The sequence below is a fragment of the Battus philenor genome, unplaced genomic scaffold, assembly GCF_028537555.1.
Source record: "Battus philenor isolate CCGP_79_NKW_IND1 unplaced genomic scaffold, ilBatPhil1.0.hap1 SCAF_7, whole genome shotgun sequence".
Lineage (NCBI taxonomy): Eukaryota > Metazoa > Arthropoda > Insecta > Lepidoptera > Papilionidae > Battus > Battus philenor.
The window spans coordinates 2723207-2743379 of record NW_027181737.1 but is presented as its reverse complement, the minus strand read 5'-3'; the positions used below and the strand labels follow the sequence as shown (position 1 = coordinate 2743379).

The 20173-nt window shown below is 34.9% G+C and overlaps 1 protein-coding gene across 1 annotated transcript in view; it reads left to right on the top strand.

Annotated features, from left to right (window-relative positions):
* LOC137931138 (probable peptidoglycan muropeptide transporter SLC46) overlaps positions 1 to 20173 on the top strand; it is a 31501-nt gene that overhangs the window by 2233 nt on the left and 9095 nt on the right. The window contains exons 2-5 of the mRNA XM_068774539.1: positions 4241 to 4400; positions 5864 to 5965; positions 16019 to 16156; positions 16696 to 16779. Of these exons, the coding sequence (XP_068630640.1) occupies positions 4241 to 4400; positions 5864 to 5965; positions 16019 to 16156; positions 16696 to 16779 (484 nt within the window). The remainder of the gene's footprint in view (positions 1 to 4240; positions 4401 to 5863; positions 5966 to 16018; positions 16157 to 16695; positions 16780 to 20173) is intronic.

The following is a 20173-nucleotide window of genomic DNA, read 5'->3' as shown; positions in this document are numbered from 1 at the left end:
TAAAATGAAATAAGGTACGCAACGAAAATTGTGCCAATTTATGTTTACACTCAAAAGCTGTTTCACCTCTGGCGACGATTTTACTCATTACGCGGAAAATGTAACTTATCGTATCGTTTCGAACTGGATTATTCGCTTGCTGTGTTAAAGCTTGTTATTATTAAGTTGAAAGTAGCTTCTGAGCATGCAATCGAATGATATTTTTGTGAGCTTAATTAAAAATCGTTTAAAATGCTCTTTCCAAATTTTCATGCTTGTTAATCCTTTTACTAGTAATGAACAATCCAATGTAATCTGGTAATAAAAACCAAACGAGATGTTATCTCTCACTTTGATCCTTAATGGAAAACTCAAAGACACTCAACGAACCATAGAGTGGGTTATCGTAGAGATTTTCTATGAGATAGAATCAGGGATTAGGGGATCCATAGAAGATAAATAGCCCAGCTGAGTAGCAAGTTGAAGCTGCAGTGGGGAGTCCACATAACGCTTACAATAACCGATAGACCTTAAGGTCCTGGAATGGACATCACAGACCTACAAATGCAGTGTAAGACGTCCGGCCAAAATGTGATTAGACAATCTTCTTAAGATCATCAGAAGACGCTGGATATATACCGTTTTCAATTGTTCCAATTGGAAATAAACGGGGTAGGTTTATGTTCTCCAGTGGACGACAGTAGAAATTGAAATGGTGATGAAGATATGAACCGATACAAATGAGGTTAGATCGAAACATGAATAAGAATTCAAGGGTGCTCAAGAGGAAGTTAAATGGATGCTAAAAGCACTTCGAGTGCGATCCTGGGCAGGTTTGTTGAAAATCTTTCACCTGCTCGTCGTGAGGCATTCACCCAAGTTAACCAAGAGCTATTTAGCTGATGCATCGTTACAATTCTCCAGAACATGAATATAGATCAGACGTTGTACAAGATTATACATTTAAAAATTTTGTATTGGAATACAGTGTTATGTATCAGCCTTACTAAAAGGCAAATTCCCTGCTCGTCTTGTCACTTTATAGTTTTTATAGTTAGGTTAAAGTGACAGTTAAAACGGACGAGGGCCTCGTCCAAAAAATCAAAGAATTGGTGTTCAAACACCAAATCGTCGTCTGACAATAAGGGACCTTACTGGTAGTGTTGGAATATCATTTGGCTCAGCCCAATCCATTTCGATGGATTTTTTGAGTCTGAAACAAGTTAAGTCTCTATTAGACGTAACTGCATTGGTTGCTCTCGATTTTTTTTTGCCTGAAACTCGACTTACTTTCTGCAACCACCTTATTCGCCTGATTTAGTTCCGTGCAACTTTTGGCTATTCAAAGACCAGTGCAGGAACGCCGGTTCGACACGAACGAGTAGATAAAATCCGAATCGAAGAAGGCCTTGAAGGCTATATTTGAAAAAGACAATTCCGACTATTTCAGGACTATTTGCGCTTTATCAGACGTAGATAACTTTGAAGGGGAGTGAAATTGATTTGGAAGAATAAATAAAGAATTTATATTACTACTCCTCTAATTCACCTTACTATATAGTCACAGTATTAAGTAAATATTACGTGTTTTTTTCTAATCGAATAAGTAAGAGGAACAATTACAACCTCGTGGAGTGGATAGTCGTCTGTCAGATGATTAGATTTGTGTTTTTATTAGAGCATTTGACAATTCTGTTGTTTCTAAAAAAGTTTTTTTCAATTATTAACACTATTATTGGTTAAATGAATATGTATATAAATATTCAATTAAATGAGCAATTAAAAGAGCTTTTACATCTGGAAGTATTTCTTGTGTATAAACGCTTTATTAGCACTAGAAAACAAGTTATATTTCGTTTTAGTTACGTAAAATAAGAACTTCCTTTGTAGGCAATTGTGTACGCGTTAATTTATAACAACAACCTTTATAGTGCCTTTTAATTATCATACGATAAATTAAAAAACTTTATCTGACAAAAAAATCTTTTGCAGTGTTAGGAAATATACCTTTTGTAAGTGAATACATTGTTCTAGATAGTATATTGAGGACTTCTGTGAAAGAACACATAGAAAACAAAATCTAACTGATATTCTTGTGGATGTTTCTCATAACAAGTCGCGTTTATATTTTAAGTGAGAGATGTTATTATCTACGATCTTTATTTGATACTTTGAGATCGTTGGGTCTGAGCCAAAAATATCTATTGAGAGGATATACCAAAATCCCGTTTCGATCATAATGTGGTATGCCCATCGTTGGGAAACTTGTTTTTAAATAGTGGCAATCCTATATAATTAATGCACAAAGTGTGAATTATCTAAGATTGTATTCCGAGAGAAGAACCCGCGACATCTTTATAGAACTATATTTGTAAAGAGCAACTGTTGAGTTACTCGCCGGCTCTTCTCAGCAGAACTGCCATACGAGCCGTTGGCAGCTTCTTGTAGGCTTGTTCTTGCATAACTGTGCCGACATTTTATGTCGATTGTCGATTCAAAAGTGCTTGTAATAGCCTATTAGAATAAAGAATATTTTGATATTGATTATAATCGCAAGTCCTATCGGGCTACCATTGCTCGGTATCGTTGCTATATACATAAATGATTACCATGGAATATGGAAAATGAAGCGATCTAATGAAATATGTGTTATGTTACTATATATACTATTAATATACTATATTACATATCTGCTGCCAAGTAGTAATGGATCAGTGTTAATGTATGCATTATATTCTATGTACTTGATATGTTATTTAGTATCGTATAGATGTCGTTAATAATTAGGGGGTCATCACTGGACATTCTTAACTCAAATAATGCCGGTAAAATATGCCAGGGGAGCCTAATTAGATAGAAACAGATTGAGGTTCTTTATAATGGCTTCCTTCAACTCATGTATATGATGATTCTAAAGGTGCCATTACCTGAGAAGAATCCACAACAAGCTTAGTTTTTTTCATCAATTTTTCAATATCATTAATGCAGTCATCATCTGACTTATTTGAGTATATGTCATAGAACAGGCTTCTTTAAATTTCCTTCTGGTGAAAATACGGTTTATTTATCGACGGAAATACTACTTCGATGTATTATCGAAAGAAAAAAAGAATACAGATTATGATTTTGAAAAGAAAACGCAAAGGGTATATGTACATTTTATACATGCTTTATGAAAAGAAAGGATACACTGTCAAATTTAATTATCAATATATATGCAGTGCGTTGAACAGAGATGCAAGCTGTAAAATCACAAAAGCCTCTATCAACATGTCAAAGCTCTACCTAGAGTGGGTGATTGAAAAATTTCATAATCATTCGTGAATAAATTAATATAATGAAATTATAATCATTATCACAGTTATTTCAGCCGGAGGATGTCCACGGCTGGACATAGACCTTCTTTATGTATAACTAAAGACCTATTAGAGGCCGTTATGTTTGACTACGTTGTCGATCTTAGCTGCGTTTGCTGGTACGTGGTCTACTGGTCTACCTAATTCGCTTTAGGCTTTTGGAGTAGAAAGCCTCCACTCAAAGTTCAATGTGTTCTCCCTACTGCCGCTTCAACTAGCCAATTCACTGGGCTATATCAGATACATTCGTCGTCAGATCCTCTTATTCTCGATACGATCTCACAGAGTAAACTCAAGCACAGCAATATGCAAATGTAAATAATAAACAAAAGTGATAAAATAGCTGATATTAGAAATGTAGACCAATGCGACATAGATAGTAAGAAATATGAATACGAATTAGGAATAAATATATTGTAAAAGAAATTTATGAAAGCTAAAGAATAAAGAAAAAAAAGAAGAATGTAAAATTGAAGAACCCTGAAGGGAGAGCGAAGGAAGTGAGTGAGGCAAATAATGTAAAGAGTGAAAGACATTGAGAAGGACAAAAGTTGAAATAAAAAAATGTTAATGCAGACCCTGTCCGCCCATGATAGGAGTTGAACAAGAGGTCCCTAAAGCAGGTTCAGTTATAAAAAAAGAGAGACCACGTTTCAATGCTGCCAGTTACCACTGCTTACATTGCATCATAAATGTTCCGTAAAGTAATATATAAATAAATTGAAATAAAGGGAATGCTTTTAAAATTAGAGTCACATCTAACCCTGAACTTACTTTCAACTCATGGACAATAAACAGTAGCACCTTCCGAACACATTTAAGATAAAAAAATTCGTTTATCAAGCCAAGCGTAGTAAGAATTTAAATATACCTTACCTGAGATATTAATATAACTTTCTTTACAGGAACAGCCTGTAGGATGCCGTGGTTGGGTGTGTTCGTTTTTCGACGCCCGCCATGTTAGAGAGACACTGACGGTTGCCTTCCGAACAGGTCCTCGACGAAGGAGACTCAGAGTATCTCTATTGATCGTGGTAGTGTGCGTTATCTTTGGACCGCTCCATGGTTAGTACAAAATTTTATTATTTAAATTAAGCACCGATACAAGTTTTACTATAAAATTATTAATTATCTATAATTAACTAGCAACAGTAGACTTTTTAATGCCAGAAGTTATAAAAGATGATTCAAATTATGACAATTAAAGTATGTTGCACTTTATTATTTATTTATTAATCAAAGATTTAAGAAATGATAAATTACACAATTATAAGTTTAATATGTGAAAACTTTAAAAAGCATTGCTATATTTTTGTTTTAATAAAACGGATTACTACTTAATAAAATTAATTTTTGTTAATCAGCCCCGGCAGACTTAATACTGAAATAAATTATTGCCCGGCTTTAGAAAAAATAAGGTATTTAACATATCACAACGCGATCACTTTAAAGAGTATTACTTGAAATATATATATATATATATATATATATATATATATATGATTGTGCTAAAGTTTATTGCTGTCAAATGAGCTATATATTCACCCCTTCAAAGCTTTTATACTAACCAATCACCTTGTATATCTCTGGCATTCCAATGTTATGTTAAGGATATCGCTATATTAATATAAATTTGCAGCGCGTGATCTGTCAAACCAGCGAAGTTAAGAGCTAAATGTTAAATGCTATATTAGCTATTCACAGAACTCTACTGTTAAAACTTTTTCTGATAAAAAAATTATAGAAGACATATTTCATGGCGTCTATTCTATTTATCTTTATTATAATCAATAATAATTTAAAAATAAGTTATATATTTGTAACAGAGTGTAGCGTTTACTTTTCATATTGTTGGCCACTACAGTCAAAATATTTGTACATAAAATCATTTTTGCGTCCGAATTCGAATTAGAACGCCGATTTGGATTTGGACGCCATTAGTGATGTGGTTGCTGCCCTTGTTTTAGGGTTATGTAAATTGTTCTCTTTGTATGTATGTGAATACACCTTCTTCGATCACTCTTGGCTGTCGTCTTCCTCGTCAGTGTGCTTGGGCGGGAACTGCCCACCGCCCACTAATCGCGTAAAGATGTAAGACTTCAGTAATAATGTAATTACAATTTAACTATATCGATACGCGATATTTTTTGTTCTAATAAACCTTCAAACTGAATTTGGTTTTGATTGAACGTTAAGTAACGTAGAGTTTGTTTGAGAAAATAAAATTCTACTTTTCACTACTACTTTTTCCGTAAATTTTTCATTTAGTTCTCCGTAAGTACCTTCATAGACTTAATGAAAATGTCACAAAAAATATTCGAATTGCTCTAGCCGTTCTTGAGTTTTGCGCTTAGCGACATGTTTAGCATTCAAAACATTCTTTATAAAAATGTAAAAAAAAATATCTGAAGCAGTTCTCGCGTTACGGTAGGACATAGGAATCTAAACTTTACACTTTGATATTACAGAAATCACATATTTACAATTTTCATAGCTAATTAATTAAATATAAATTTATTCTGTCTTAGGTGAGATGAATGTGCTGTATCTCTTCATGCGGTACAGGTTCAACTGGGACGAAGTACAATTCAGTATGTTCTGCACGTACAGTATCATCACAAACTTAGTTGGTACGTATTTTGATTAAACTTTCACTATACTATCATTAAAATATAATGATTAACACACAATAAAACTATAATAGTGATCCGTTAACAAAAAAATTGATTCACTTATTCCTGATGATGTGACATGAACTAAGCCAATGTGTTCGGTGGTCGGACAATGTTTATCTATTTATTTAATATTTATTATTGTACACACTAGAATACATTTAAACAGTTTCATAATATATATAAAAAATGGCGATAACAAAGGGCGGTCTTATCACACGAGGCAATCTTTTACAGACAATCATAATATGGAAAAGGTAGAAGTACAAATAAGATAAATAAAAATAGTTAACATGTACAAAACATACATATATAAACATACATACTTATATATACATATATTTATATATACGATATTAAATAAAAACATCAAACTGATTTGGATCACAATTGTCTCGCAGCACGTTTTATATTCAGCGATGAATCATTCTACAATCGAACGGCCTGAGTTTTGACAGATTTGGTAATAAACGAAGAAGAATGTGTCGTCATTTTTAATTCTAGTTTCTATGATGATGTCAAAGATCTCTCATGTGTATCATGAAGCAATTGGAACTTTGATTTGAGATAAGAGGGAGTGAGTGGATCTAAATGAATATTATAAAGTTGATGAAGGATGTGAGCATTCCGGCGAAGCCTTACGGGTAACCAATTGAGCTTAGCACGAATTTCCGAAAAATGATCATATTTTCGAAGTTTATTATGATTATTTAAATCTTCAGGATGATTGTTTATAGGTGTAATAACTTTAAAGGGGGTGAATGTACAGATCATTTTCTTTCGATTAATTAGGTTAATTTATTTTGTTCACTGGTTATCACACACGTAGGTTTAAACGATATATTCTTAACCCTTTCCTTACCGCAGTCCGTTCCGCCGAAGTGACGCTACTGAATCGGGTAAGTGCGCCGCGAAATGTTTGGTTGCAATTTGCATGGTTGTAAGCTGATGTTCGATTTTCTCATTTGCGTTACATATTTAAAGATTTTACTTATATATTAATTAAAAATATATATTGGGATTATTATTAGTCATTTATTTGGCTGTGAAAAATCTTAAAGCAGAGATCTATGTTCATAATATACTTTAAGCTCACATTACAAGGTGGATGCCGGCTATCACCAGCGCTGGTACACACGGGTCGTCCAGTGGACGCCGGCTAACTTCGGCGCTGGTAACGAAAGGATAAATTCACAAGATGGAACTGTCTACTCTTAGATATTGATGTAAATTATTCATAGTAAATTGTTATCTTTATAAGTTAAAAAAAGTACAATCACATTTAGGTTCTGAATTGAAAACCACAGACCTGCAAGCGCAGTGTAATATGGATAAACGACTTTGACCGTCGTTGGTAGACAACTACGGGAAAGTCTTAGCTTAGAAAGTCTAGCAGTGAACATCTTAAGAATAAAATGAATGTTGGTCAAAAATAACTAGTGAATTGTTATTAGCATATAGCTTCAATACTGATATCCACTTACAACGAACGAATCGCTGCCTACCAGTTCTATTGGAAATGAAAAGGCGAGATTTATGTTTAGCTGTGAACATCTGATGACCGAAAGATGTGTGGTAGAGTTTAACAGGTTGGACAGACAATGTTAGAGAGAACACCTAACGAGCTGGAGCACAAAAATTAAAACGCTTGGATGAAAGATAGACAGTTTATTTTAAAAGTCATCCACCTACAACTTCAGATACACCAATGCCGCAATAAATTATATGTCATGCGAATGATTACATAAATGATTACATATTAAAAAATGTATTAAAAATTGGTATAACATACTCTTTAATCCCATATTCCATCACAGCACTAAAGATTTAATACAAATTTACAAACAATAACACATATGTCACTTGACGCCGTTCGCCATTATTATATTTCATAATATTTTTCGGCGCGAGACGCGGTTTTGACAACTGCCTACGAATCATACGCCGCGCGTCTTAGTTTTTGCGCATGCGTAGACCGATGGGTTGACAGATAAGCGAAAGCATTTTGACAACTGTGAATATTTCGCTACAGATGATTACGCTCATAATAATATCTTCTTAGTTTTGACAGTGAAAACTATTTTTAAAATCGTTTTGTAGTGCATTTAATTTCATTCACACTCCTGAGATATAATCTTATATAATGACACTTGCATTAATTATTAGGGGGACCTGAGAGTAATGTCTTTCGACAAATTTTACAGAAAAGCCGATTGATTTTTACCGCTCCGGCATTGAAAATTGGTATACTAGATGGCAAAAGGATGTTGAAATTAAGAAAGCGACATTACTTTCCGGTGCCAATAATATATAGGACTGCTACTGCTAACAAACAAGTTTTCAGAGGATGGGACAACAGCATCCTCTGCGTACCATTACACCACACTGCGATCGCCAACCCGCCTGCTAGGTGTGGCGATTATAGTATTCTCCCATATCATCTTTCAGGGAGGCCTGTGCCTTGTAGGCGTCGGTGAGTTGAAACGAAGATGACAGTAAAAACTAGTTAAGAACTTATCTATCTAACTGTATAAAGTGTTCGAACAATTTGAAGTATCATTTATTACAATAATTGTTAAAGAGTGCTTTATTAATAAAAGTATTGACTGTCCTCTGATCACTAGACTTAATGAAATACGGTACCATATTTCATAATTCCCTTTTACAAGATGGCAATAAATTTGTTTTAATTAATATTTATTCGTTAATAAGCAAGAGACACTTCGTAATAATTTAAAACGAGCGAGCTCAATAAGTGAAATAAAATACAGTAAGTTTACATTTCAAATGGCTATGAAATTATTATCTCTTGTATACGAATTTATTGATTTTAGTTGAAACTTTATATAATATATATAATAGACAATAACTCTCGACTATGCAGATATATGCTTCAAATAAAAAAATAATGCTTTATTAAAAAAACAAAGGTAATAATAATCATTTAACTATCTCAGATTTAGTTTTTATAGAACAAATATCTTATCCCATTTAGTCGTATTGTATATTGTAAGATCCCAAATAGAAATTAGAAAAACTATTTTTAATTTTATTACAACTAAACTACTAAAAACTATTTTTATTTTTTTAGTTATTTTTTTTAAACGCTTTGTAGTTCGCTTTTGACCGTCAACTGTCCTGAGAAAGCGACGAGGCGGTCGAAGGTGATGCACGCAGACTTTGTAGGTATTCACTCTGTAGAGACATGGGTTATATTCTCGAGAAAGTTAAATTAAGTTAATAGAAGATATCTTTCAAAAGTCTGCACCGTCATTTAATTAAGCAATCTTCAGGATCACGCTTTTTGACCGCCCCATCATAGAGGAAACAGTACTGGACATAGACCTCCTATTATTAAGAGGACCCATTGAAAGTAACCTGTATCCAGAGTTTACCAATGACTTAGCCAAGGTTATTTTTTCACCTCATAGTAGTTCTATGCTGCGATTCCCAGTCCATGGCATCCACTTTAACCCTTTTACACTCCAATGTCGAGTGTCACTCGACACTGATTTTGTTCCACAAGCTCTACTGTCGAGTGATACTCGACACGGTGTAATACTTCTTTTTGCGGAAAATTTTAAAACAGCAAAGATTTTTGTTACTAAAATGTTTGAATCACAAATGAATGAAACATATTCTAGAATCGCAAGATACTATAATTCAATTAAATTTTATCGATGCTACATAACAGCCTTGGAGTGGAAAGGGTTAAGGATTCAAAGGCCATCAGATGTTCACGTTTTGTAACTATAATCAGCCAGTTGTACTCGGAAGATATATAACGTTATAAATAACAACAAATCACAAAGTTCTAAATTTTAATAATAGTATTTTCTCATTTCGCAATAACCGAACCTGCGTACATACTAAGTTAAGATTTACTAGCTAATTTAGATTTATTAGTAACACACTCACAGGAGCTGAACTGGGCGTATGTTGTTCACTAATGAAATTCAACCGCCTCTATGTCGCAGAATTTGCCATTAATCATGACTATTCCTTCCACCTCTACTCGCGGTAAATTCTACCTGAAATGTTATTACTGTGACATACAATATCTTGTTAGGTTTCCTCGTATTTCACGAGGCTTTAGTTTTGTTCGGATGATGTCATTTTTGTAGAAATACAATTGTATAAAATTCTTTCATTATTTTATATAAAAATTCAAACTTTTTAGTACTTATTAATATATTTTTATTACTTCATATTATTCTCTACATAGATTCATTTATACTGACCACGTGTGTACGTGATAAAAGGAATATTAAAATCAGATTGAACTCCTTTGTTCAATTTAATGCTATGCTGGCTCCAAACGAGAAAACTCTAACAAAATCACACGATTTTTTTGCAATTAATTTTTCAATCACAGTGCCACTCTGTATTTGGCACTGATCGGTGTAACATTACACCTGAGGATGCCCCGTGGAGGGGTGAAACACGTGTTGAGTGATTTAACGGTGGTAGTTGTGTAATTCGCATTGTTTGCCGCATGCGCATTTATCAGCAGGCTGGCGGGCGGTGCACTTTATTGCACGACTACTAATGCATTGGCGGAAGTAGCTATATATTGGTCCTTTTCTTACTTAATTTTTCAATATCATACACAGTAGTAGAACAATTAATACACAAGTTATATTACTATTGCATTTGAAGTTGTGACTGTTAGTCCGGGGTCTTTTAGAGTTTCGGTGGACCTGGGTTCACGGAACGGAAGTATCTGTGAACTATTCAAAAATAAATTATACTAGACACTCACATTACAGTAGCATGATGATGTTCGTATAGGAAACAGCTCTATCCATGTAGACCTTGTGAAGTGTGATACTTGTGTCTTGGGACGTCGGCATAGACCACTCGGCAATCAGAGGGAGAGCCCAGATCCTTCCTTTGATCGCCCATGCTGTTTGCAATTAAGGGGCGGGAGACTGCTCCCAAACATAGTTCATGCGGTGTGATGTGTAATTTTGATTCTATTGTATAAACCGCGGTGCATAGTACGAAATGTCGCAGGTAGTTGGATTGGTTGGAGCATCTTTTGCAGTGTTGTAAGTGTGGAAAGCCTGTGTTTAGAAGCAACGAGGATATCTTTGGGACGCTTCTTTATGATCTGGAGGAAGATGTAGGGGGTGTAGCAAGAAGCACTCGCTGTTAGGGGATTTGGGTGAGAGGAGACTGTCTCTGAACAAGCCTTGAATAATTCCTTTTTCACTCGAAACACTTTACGATAGACAGTTGCCTACCAAAAGATTATTAATTTTGTATAGAAATAATAATAAGTCGTATCATATATAAAGAACAGTGTAGACAGTGTACAAAGAACAATGTGGACAATATTTATAATTAATTAGCAGAAGAAACTTTGTACAGCTACAAGCTATTATTCTATCCCGTGTCCTTGTTCTTCCTATTCTTCTTTTAAGCTGATAGACGCACACTGCAAGGCGTTGAATCCAAAGATTGTTGAGATGAGCGTTCTCGCGTTGCACACATCCAGAGTTTCCGGAGACTAAAAGTATATCATCGGTCTACCTAGTACATGTGATTGTTAAAAAAACGATCAAAAGTTGAAGTTTATAGAGTATTTTCAAATGTGGAATTTCAGTGCAATTTTATGCATTTTATTTTCATACCTGTAATTAGAAAAGTATTAAATTAAAAGGTGAATGAAATCGATGATCTTTATTATATCTGAACAATGGAATAAGGGATTAATTTTTCTTTTATCTGTTCTACATAGATATGAAATGCGTTGAACTTATTTAGATTAATTAATATGCATAAAGATATAATACTTAAGATTGTAAAACTCTAGTAAACATATTTATGTCAAGGTTTTCAAAACAAAGCTATAAAATAACCAAGAGATATATTTTAATTTGCAATAAAACAATAGGTATTTGCAAAATGACACAGTGGTGAAGATGAATAAATCGTTTTAGTATTTATAGTAAAGGCTTTAGCAAATGAGCAAATAAATTATCTGTAGCTAAGTGAAGGCCATATGAATCCATATGTGGATCGAAGACATAGTCGAGGACGCGAGAAGGCACTACATACAGGCAGCGCAAGTTCAGTTTTGACGATCTTTGGGAGAGACCTATACGTTGAAATGGGAGTGTATCGACTAGCATGTTTTTAATGATGAAGCGATTATTCTAGACAATATAAATGGTGGACACATTTCTGCAAACGTGGCGTAGATTATTCATCCACATGGTGAACAGTCGATGTTCTTGACGTTGTAAAAACAAGCTGATTGATTATATTAAAGATTTATGAGGAAGAGCTATATACAGTAATGACATTATACGTATGAAATAAAAATGATGAAAATAAAAGATTGTTTAAAATTACTAGTCAACTGTTTATAGCAATACAATTACGATAGCTAAATACAAAATACAAACTTAAACTACGAAACAAAATTACGTCGTTAAAATTGAATTAACTCCAAAGTATTAGTGAATTGAATCCTCTTTTCACGGAACTAATCTCTTGTCCTGTTTCTGCTGAAGCTAATTATGATATAAATGGGATACGACAAAGACTATTTATTATAAGGTTAATTCATTTGTATAAAATTTAATAACGGTTTCTTTACTAACAAATACTATATTAAATAATCATTACGTTGCAAGCTCTTTAAATACAGCAATAACACGTTTCGTGCCATGGCAATTTTTTAAGATTTTCCATTCAGGCTGCGCGATATACAGCCTGTACTTTAAAGATTAAAAAAATAATTTAAGATGTATGTTTTACCTTTTTTCAATGCTATAATTAGCGGGAAAAAGTTATAAATTGTTATACGCATTATGTACGCATATGTGATGAGAAGTTATCTAAATTCGACCCTACAGTTAGGTTTTTAAGCATTTTGTTTTTCAATGAGAACTGCAAAAGGCCTGAACGGAAAATGCAGCGGAATTTGTATACGCCCCACATGACATGGAATGTGTAAAAAGGCTAACAAAAATGTTAATATTTTTATTTGGATAAACCACTTTATATAATTTAGTACGACCACCATCATTAATACCAATTTTATCATAGAACATTCACGGCTGTACATAGACTTTACCTATAGATTTGAAATGGAACTCAGGAAATGATCTCTTTTTATCAAAGAGATCATTCCAACTTTGTTTTTACGTAATTTAGTTTCACAAAAATACAATGTTTTTATATATTGCACCATATAAAGTGTTTTCTCATTTTGATACGCACAATTAATATAATTTTATTGGAGGCTAAAATTACTTTTACAATTTACATTATTTTACTATCAAAAAAAAAAATAGTTATATATATTTATCAAAGAAATTTTTTGCATTTCACTTTGTAGTTATTATTATTTATCCAGGCTAGTATAGTTCACCTTCCGTAATAGTTTTTTACTCTTTTAATTGTAGTTTTCCACGGGCCATGTTCCTTGTGCCTATTTTGTGGGTAATTGGCTTTAATACGTCATCATTATTGTGTTGTTCTATTATTAATGACACGCAAACTTTTGTGGATGGGTAAAATGTTGCAGAATCTAAAATTTTCTGGGATGTTATTGTTGCCTTATGGTTAGGCTTCCTTCAGTATGCTTGCTTTAGTCTCCACTTTATAACTGTAAGGCTCCGATAGGCAGTTGGACGCGGTCCAGCGGGGCTTCGCGCAGAAGATCGCGAGGACCCACAGGACCGCGTCCCTGCACTCGGCCCTTATACTTGCCGGGTTGCTTCCCCTGGACCTTCGGGTCCAAGAAGCAGCCCGCTTATTTGAAATAAGAAAGGGTCATTCCCGGCAGGTGGTAAAGGACCGAGACCTGGAGGTACCGGTCAGCTACCTGAGACTACCACACCCGTCTGGTCAAGTTGGTGTGGAGTTCTCCTGTCTGGGGGAAAGTGCGGAGGAAGTCCGACTTGCCACCGCGGCTGCCGATCTGGTAATTTATACCGACGGCAGCCGCATAGAGGATAAGGTGGGTGCGGCGTTCTGCGTCAAGCGGGGCGCCGTAGAGTCATACACAAAGAAACTCAAGTTGGGCAACTTCTGCACCGTATACCAGGCAGAGCTGCTGGCTCTAGCTGAGGCAACAGGGTACGCGGCCGGCGAGTCGGCGCAAGTCTGCGCCGTACTGAGCGACTCGCGGTCCGCTCTCGAAACTGTCGCAAGATCGGACACCCTCCATCCCTTAGCGTTAAGAGTGAAGGAGAATGTAATGAAAGCGAGAGAAAAAGGGAAGGATGTAAGGTTGTTCTGGGTGAAAGCGCACGCGGGGATGGAGGGGAACGAGAGGGCGGACCAGCTGGCCAAGGAAGCGGCCCTGAAGAGTAAAAGACGACCAGAGTACGAGAGATGCCCTGTTTCATTCGTCAAGCGGCAACTGAGACTGGAGTCGCTCGACGAATGGAACAGGAGGTATGTGGAAGGAACGACGGCTTCGGTAACGAGGATGTTTTTCCCGGACGCCGTCTCAGCCTACCGCGTGCTCCGCAGCATCGAGGTGGACGCGGTCTCGGCCCAGCTCTTCACGGGGCACGGGGGGTTCTCTGAGTACCTTCATAGGTTTAAGCTCAAGGAGGACCCCTCGTGCTTCTGTGAACCGGGCGTGGACCAGACCGTGATCCACCTTGTGGCCCGGTGTCCCGCATTCGGGGGACTCCGGTTCGGCTTCGAGTGCCGGTCTGGAATTCAAGTCAGGGAGGAGACAATACCCTCCCTGATCAGTGGCGAAAATAAAAAGACATTTTTATCCCTATGTCGAGAAATCGCAAAAAAAGCCATCGACAGAAACAAAACAAACATTGTATAAACAATATAAAACAAAATAAAAGCTAGAAGAACAAAAATGTAAAATAATAGTATAAGATCAATGTTAAACAATGTTAAATGAAATTAAAATTATAAATGTAAAAAGGAGAAAAAAGGGAAGAATGTCAGAAGAATAGAGCGAATGAGAAAGAAAGACGAAATGTAACATGAAAGATAGACAAGACTGAAAGATTATGTGAAGAACGATAGAAGAGGAAGACAATAAAAATTCTGTAAAAAAATTATAAAATTATAAAATAAAAGATTAAGTCCCTGTCCCACTCAAGATAGGGGAACGAGAGGCCCCCAATAGCGGGGGTCAAAAAAAAAAAAAAAAAACTGTAAGGCTCCAGCTCCATCGTTCTTACCTACTATGTAGCCTACTTATTATCAATTGAACTTACCAATACACTGGGCAATGCCTGTTAATCTAGGGATCTTGTCATTTCTTATACGGTTTCATAAACAAGTCCCCCAGCATAGCTCTCTCCTTGACTTTTGTGGAACAGTGATCTTGCCAATGCGGTTTGATCTGAGAGACTAAATACTGTACCGTAGATTCTATATTAATAAAATATGTAAAATGGAAATAAGCGTTATTTTGCCATCAGTCCATCCTAAGTAAGAAAAGGACCAATATTTAGTCACTTCCAAACATGCAGTCGTAGTCGGGCAATACTGTGTTTGGCATTAATCGATGTAACATAACTCCTGAAGATACCCCATGGAAGGGTGAAACACGTGTTGAGTCATTTAGCGGTGGTAGTTGTTTAATTCGCATTGTTTGCCGTATGCGCATTTATCAGCGGGCTGGCAGGCGGATCACTTTGTTGCACGACTACCACTGCATGTGAGGAAGTGGCTAAATATTGGTCCTTTTCTTAAATATGTAATCTCTCATTTGTCGAATAATGAATTTTAAACATTCTAATTTTGAAATGTTTTTATAAATTCAACCTACTGGTCCTTCGGTCTTCTTAGGACTTAGGTTAAATCGTTACGCTGACCGCGCTTCGTGTGTATGCCCAATGAGTTATTTTCTCTCGGAGGACTCTTTGTTTAGTCACTCTATAAAGTTTCTAAGTAACTTAGAAACTTAAACACCTCTCCTCTAAATAAAACGTAAAAGACGGTTTCCTTTTTCTTACCAGTTCAACGACAAAATACTTCCTTTTGAGATAATTTGTTTCCGCTTTTTTACAGGTACACTATTCTCTATCAGCATATTCAGTGACTTCATGAAGCTTGACGACACCGTTGTTGGTATCATCTCTTGCACCAGCAAGATCCTCGCTTCTTTTATATTCGCCTTTGCAACTACTACTACCGAAATTTACATTGGTATGTGATCCTTTTTTAAAATTTGAATAATTTAAAATCTAGGAAACCAGAAAAGATGTTCCACGGATGAACCAACTAAAGTTGAAGTGACCAAGTGGAGAACTCCGAATATCACACTATGGCACTATTACATAAAGGACAAGAATCTTGCGGAACGCCATCATGAAGGCTCTTTAAAATGGGAACAACATTCTCCAGTTCCGAAAAAAACAAATTTTATTACTGTGATCTATTTAAAAAATAACAAATTATGCATTATTCGACGGTGTTTATGATTTAGAATATAAAAGGAATATTTAACGATATCAGAAGATTGTTTGATCTTTTATTATATCTTCAAATGTTAGGCGATTGAGACATAGATTTTAGACAATAGAACTCCTTTAGTGTTGTGATTCAATAAGAAAAATTCAAAGCACTGAATGGTTTTTAATACCGAATTAGAACTAGTTGAAGATTATTAATTAGATCGATTAAAATCAGATAATGTCTATTATAATTTGTGACATTCATAGTGATCTGTCTAATATATTTTGCAGCGCCGCTTGTGGAAATATTCAACGGTACTTCCTTTATTGCAATGCGATCAATAGCATCTAAACTAGTTACAAGCGAAGAATTGGGTAAGTAGTTCCATTTCATAATTTCAAACACTGATATTACCCTATGGTAATTCCAATGTAAAGATGGACTAATTACATTTATAAACATTTTTAAATTTAGAACAACATAAATAATTGACGTGGGTGAATATATTCAATGGTATTGTTCCGGGAATTATTTGGATTCTGGAGAATACTGTTTAATCAAAACTGTGAAATCTTTATGGATATATAAGTAGGAATCCCTGTAGTAAAAGTTCTATGGCCTTATGTATTAAATGCTATGTCTCCTAAAACTTAAGATACATACTGTACTGTATTGTCAATGTTGGCAAGCGGCAAAACGGCTTGCATTTAGTCTTCCTGACCTACACAAAATCGTCTGTTTACTTTTTTTTGTCGAACAACCAGCGCTGCTCTGTTGTCTTAACTCCAGAACCTCAATGCCGCTTGTCTACTTGTCTACAGCTGCTTCAACTTGCGTATCTGTTAAGCTATGTAAGCTATTTTTGTTAGCTCTAAAGGCCTGTTAGCTGTTAGGTTATCTAGTAATTCTGTGGGTAATTTAATCAGTGTTCTTGTGTTTGTGTATAAAAAAATCGCAATATTGCGTTTGCTGTTATCATCTGAAAACGATGATACAAATCAGCATTGCTTTGTCAAGGTAAAGCATCATACAAACTGGAGAACAATAACGATTGCATCGCTCGGATGCAGAAATGAAAGCCGCATTTGTGTCCTGTGAGAGTCTTGTCGACCGATCGTGCCCACCTAATGAACGTACATGCGCAACTCAACCAATATTAGTCGCACTGTATCTATAAATTGTAACATTTATTGATAACGCGTACTCTGTGTTTCATTGTGTTACTGCGAGTCTTTTGTTTATATTGTTATCTTTAACAATGGACTTGCGTTCATGACTATAAAATCTATTAGTTATATGTTTCTTTTTGTTTTTAATTCCTTTGTTTTTGGGACCTCATAACTTATTTACGTTCTTCTTTATTTTTATTCTCATCTTACATCTTTCCTGAAGTCTACCATTCTTTCTTTTTAACACGTTCACATTATCATTCATTCTTTCCCATTCTTTACCATTCGTATATCGCCACACTTTCATCGCCTTTTTACTGGATTCTACCTTTATATCAATTCATTATATTACTTTATTTCCTTGCGTTTACCGTTGATCTTTATTTTTTTTTAATTTTAGGTTATTGCTTCTTATTCTTTTTCTTATTGACCCTATCACAGATTAAGTTTTTCACGATTTTAATTTTTTTTTACATATTGAACTTTATAATAGTAAGGGTATATATATATTCAATATAAGGCACATAGATAGAGGCAGTGGGCGGGGCAGAACCGAAAGTCGTTGAGGAAGAAAGGTTCTCGAGTGGTAACCTCCAGCTGAAAGATGTGGTAAGCCTTCCACTAGGTGGACTAACGACATAGTTAAAATCTAGAATCTAGATATGGGTAGCGTAAATCTGGTCATCGTGGCAATATTGTTAGAAGTGGCTAGATATGGGCAGCGTAAATCTGGTCATCGTGGCAATATTGTTAGAAGTGGGTAGATATGGGCAGCGTAAATCTGGTCATCGTGGCAATATTGTTAGAAGTGGCTAGATATGGGCAGCGTAAATCTGGTCATCGTGGCAATATTGTTAGAAGTGGCTAGATATGGGCAGCGTAAATCTGGTCATCGTGGCAATATTGTTAGAAGTGGCTAGATATGGGCAGCGTAAATCTGGTCATCGTGGCAATATTGTTAGAAGTGGCTAGATATGGGCAGCGTAAATCTGGTCATCGTGGCAATATTGTTAGAAGTGGCTAGATATGGGCAGCGTAAATCTGGTCATCGTGGCAATATTGTTAGAAGTGGCTAGATATGGGCAGCGTAAGTCTGGTCATCGTTGCAATATTTATGAGAAGCTTATGCCATGCAGTTACACAGTGAGAGATTTTATTAAGAAATTTCATTTTCTTCCCTTAACTAACTTTTCAATTGCTTCTTAGACTCGTGTAGCGCCTATTAACAAGTAATATCACTATAATGTTTTTGAATTATTGCATAAAGTTTTCAAAAGGCTTTGCGATAAATCTCATACAGATAGAATTTTTTTTCTTTTATTAATTTGACACTTCAAGTTTTATTTAAATCGTTGACCTAAAAAAAACTTGTAAAATTTTTATTAAAAAGTATTGTAATTAAAAAGTTCATATATTTGCGATTATTTTTATGAGTAATATAATTAGGTATCTTAATTTAATTTTTTGAACAAATTAACAAAGGGCATTCGATGAACGTGTTATAGAAATAATTAGTAATACGTTGCCACACAATGCAAGTGATAATTATTACAAATTCTTTATATTAAATATAGAAATTTCGTAACATTTACATATTCATTATGTAAATGTGTAAATGTTATGTAAGACAAAGCTGTAAACAATGTCTTTTGTGTGATAGTTTCTGAGAGGTGATATAGTTTTGACTTTACACCTTCAGAATTCCACCCCTTTCAGTCACTTCAGAATGCTTCATGAAGTCACAGGTTAACATCAATGACTGCCAGAATCACTAGTCGATTTTTTTTTAATCAGAGGTTCTAGATTTTTTGTAGCAATGCCAACATGTCACCTTCAAAATGGCAAAAAGTCATCCATCAAAAAAAAATGTAGTCAAATTTCCATTCAATATACAGAGTAACTTTTTTCCCGACGATTATATATATGTGTAGATATAAGCAAGAGTTATATATGTATCAAAGAATATTAAAATACGTCAACATAGGTTGTATACAAAAGAATCAGTTGCATGTATTTGTTTTATTTTTTTTTACTACACGCAACTCACTTGCGTAGACGTCAATTTACTTGCGGATTTAAAATGCATCCAAACATACGTTGATCAGCACATATACTACGAATATACTTCTATAGGTAGTTATATCTCTTTTGCATAAAAAATATTTATGTATTCACATTCCCTCTGTATACGTTGCCTATTTATTCGGAGGTCTGTGGGCAGTGTAACCTTGAATTCTAATCACCGCGTTCAGATTAAGACTGAAAAGGATGTCCTTTGTTTATAGCCGCGGCCTTCTCCAAAACTCTAGTTGTTTAAACCTCGTGTACGTCATTCAAGCAACTTTCATAAACAATTCACATTTAAAATAACGTAATAATAATGTAACCATTGTAAACCGGTGGGAGATTTATATGTACTTGTTACAGGAAGAAAAATTACGTATTACATTGATAGTTGAAATTTCAAATCTACATATAACAAATAACATTTTTGGTTTAATTAAGTTTAATTATCTTCTACTAATAATATATTATTCCTAATTTATTTCTTTATAAAATTTTACTTCTACTCTTGTGGTAGGCCTATAGTTGTGAAGTC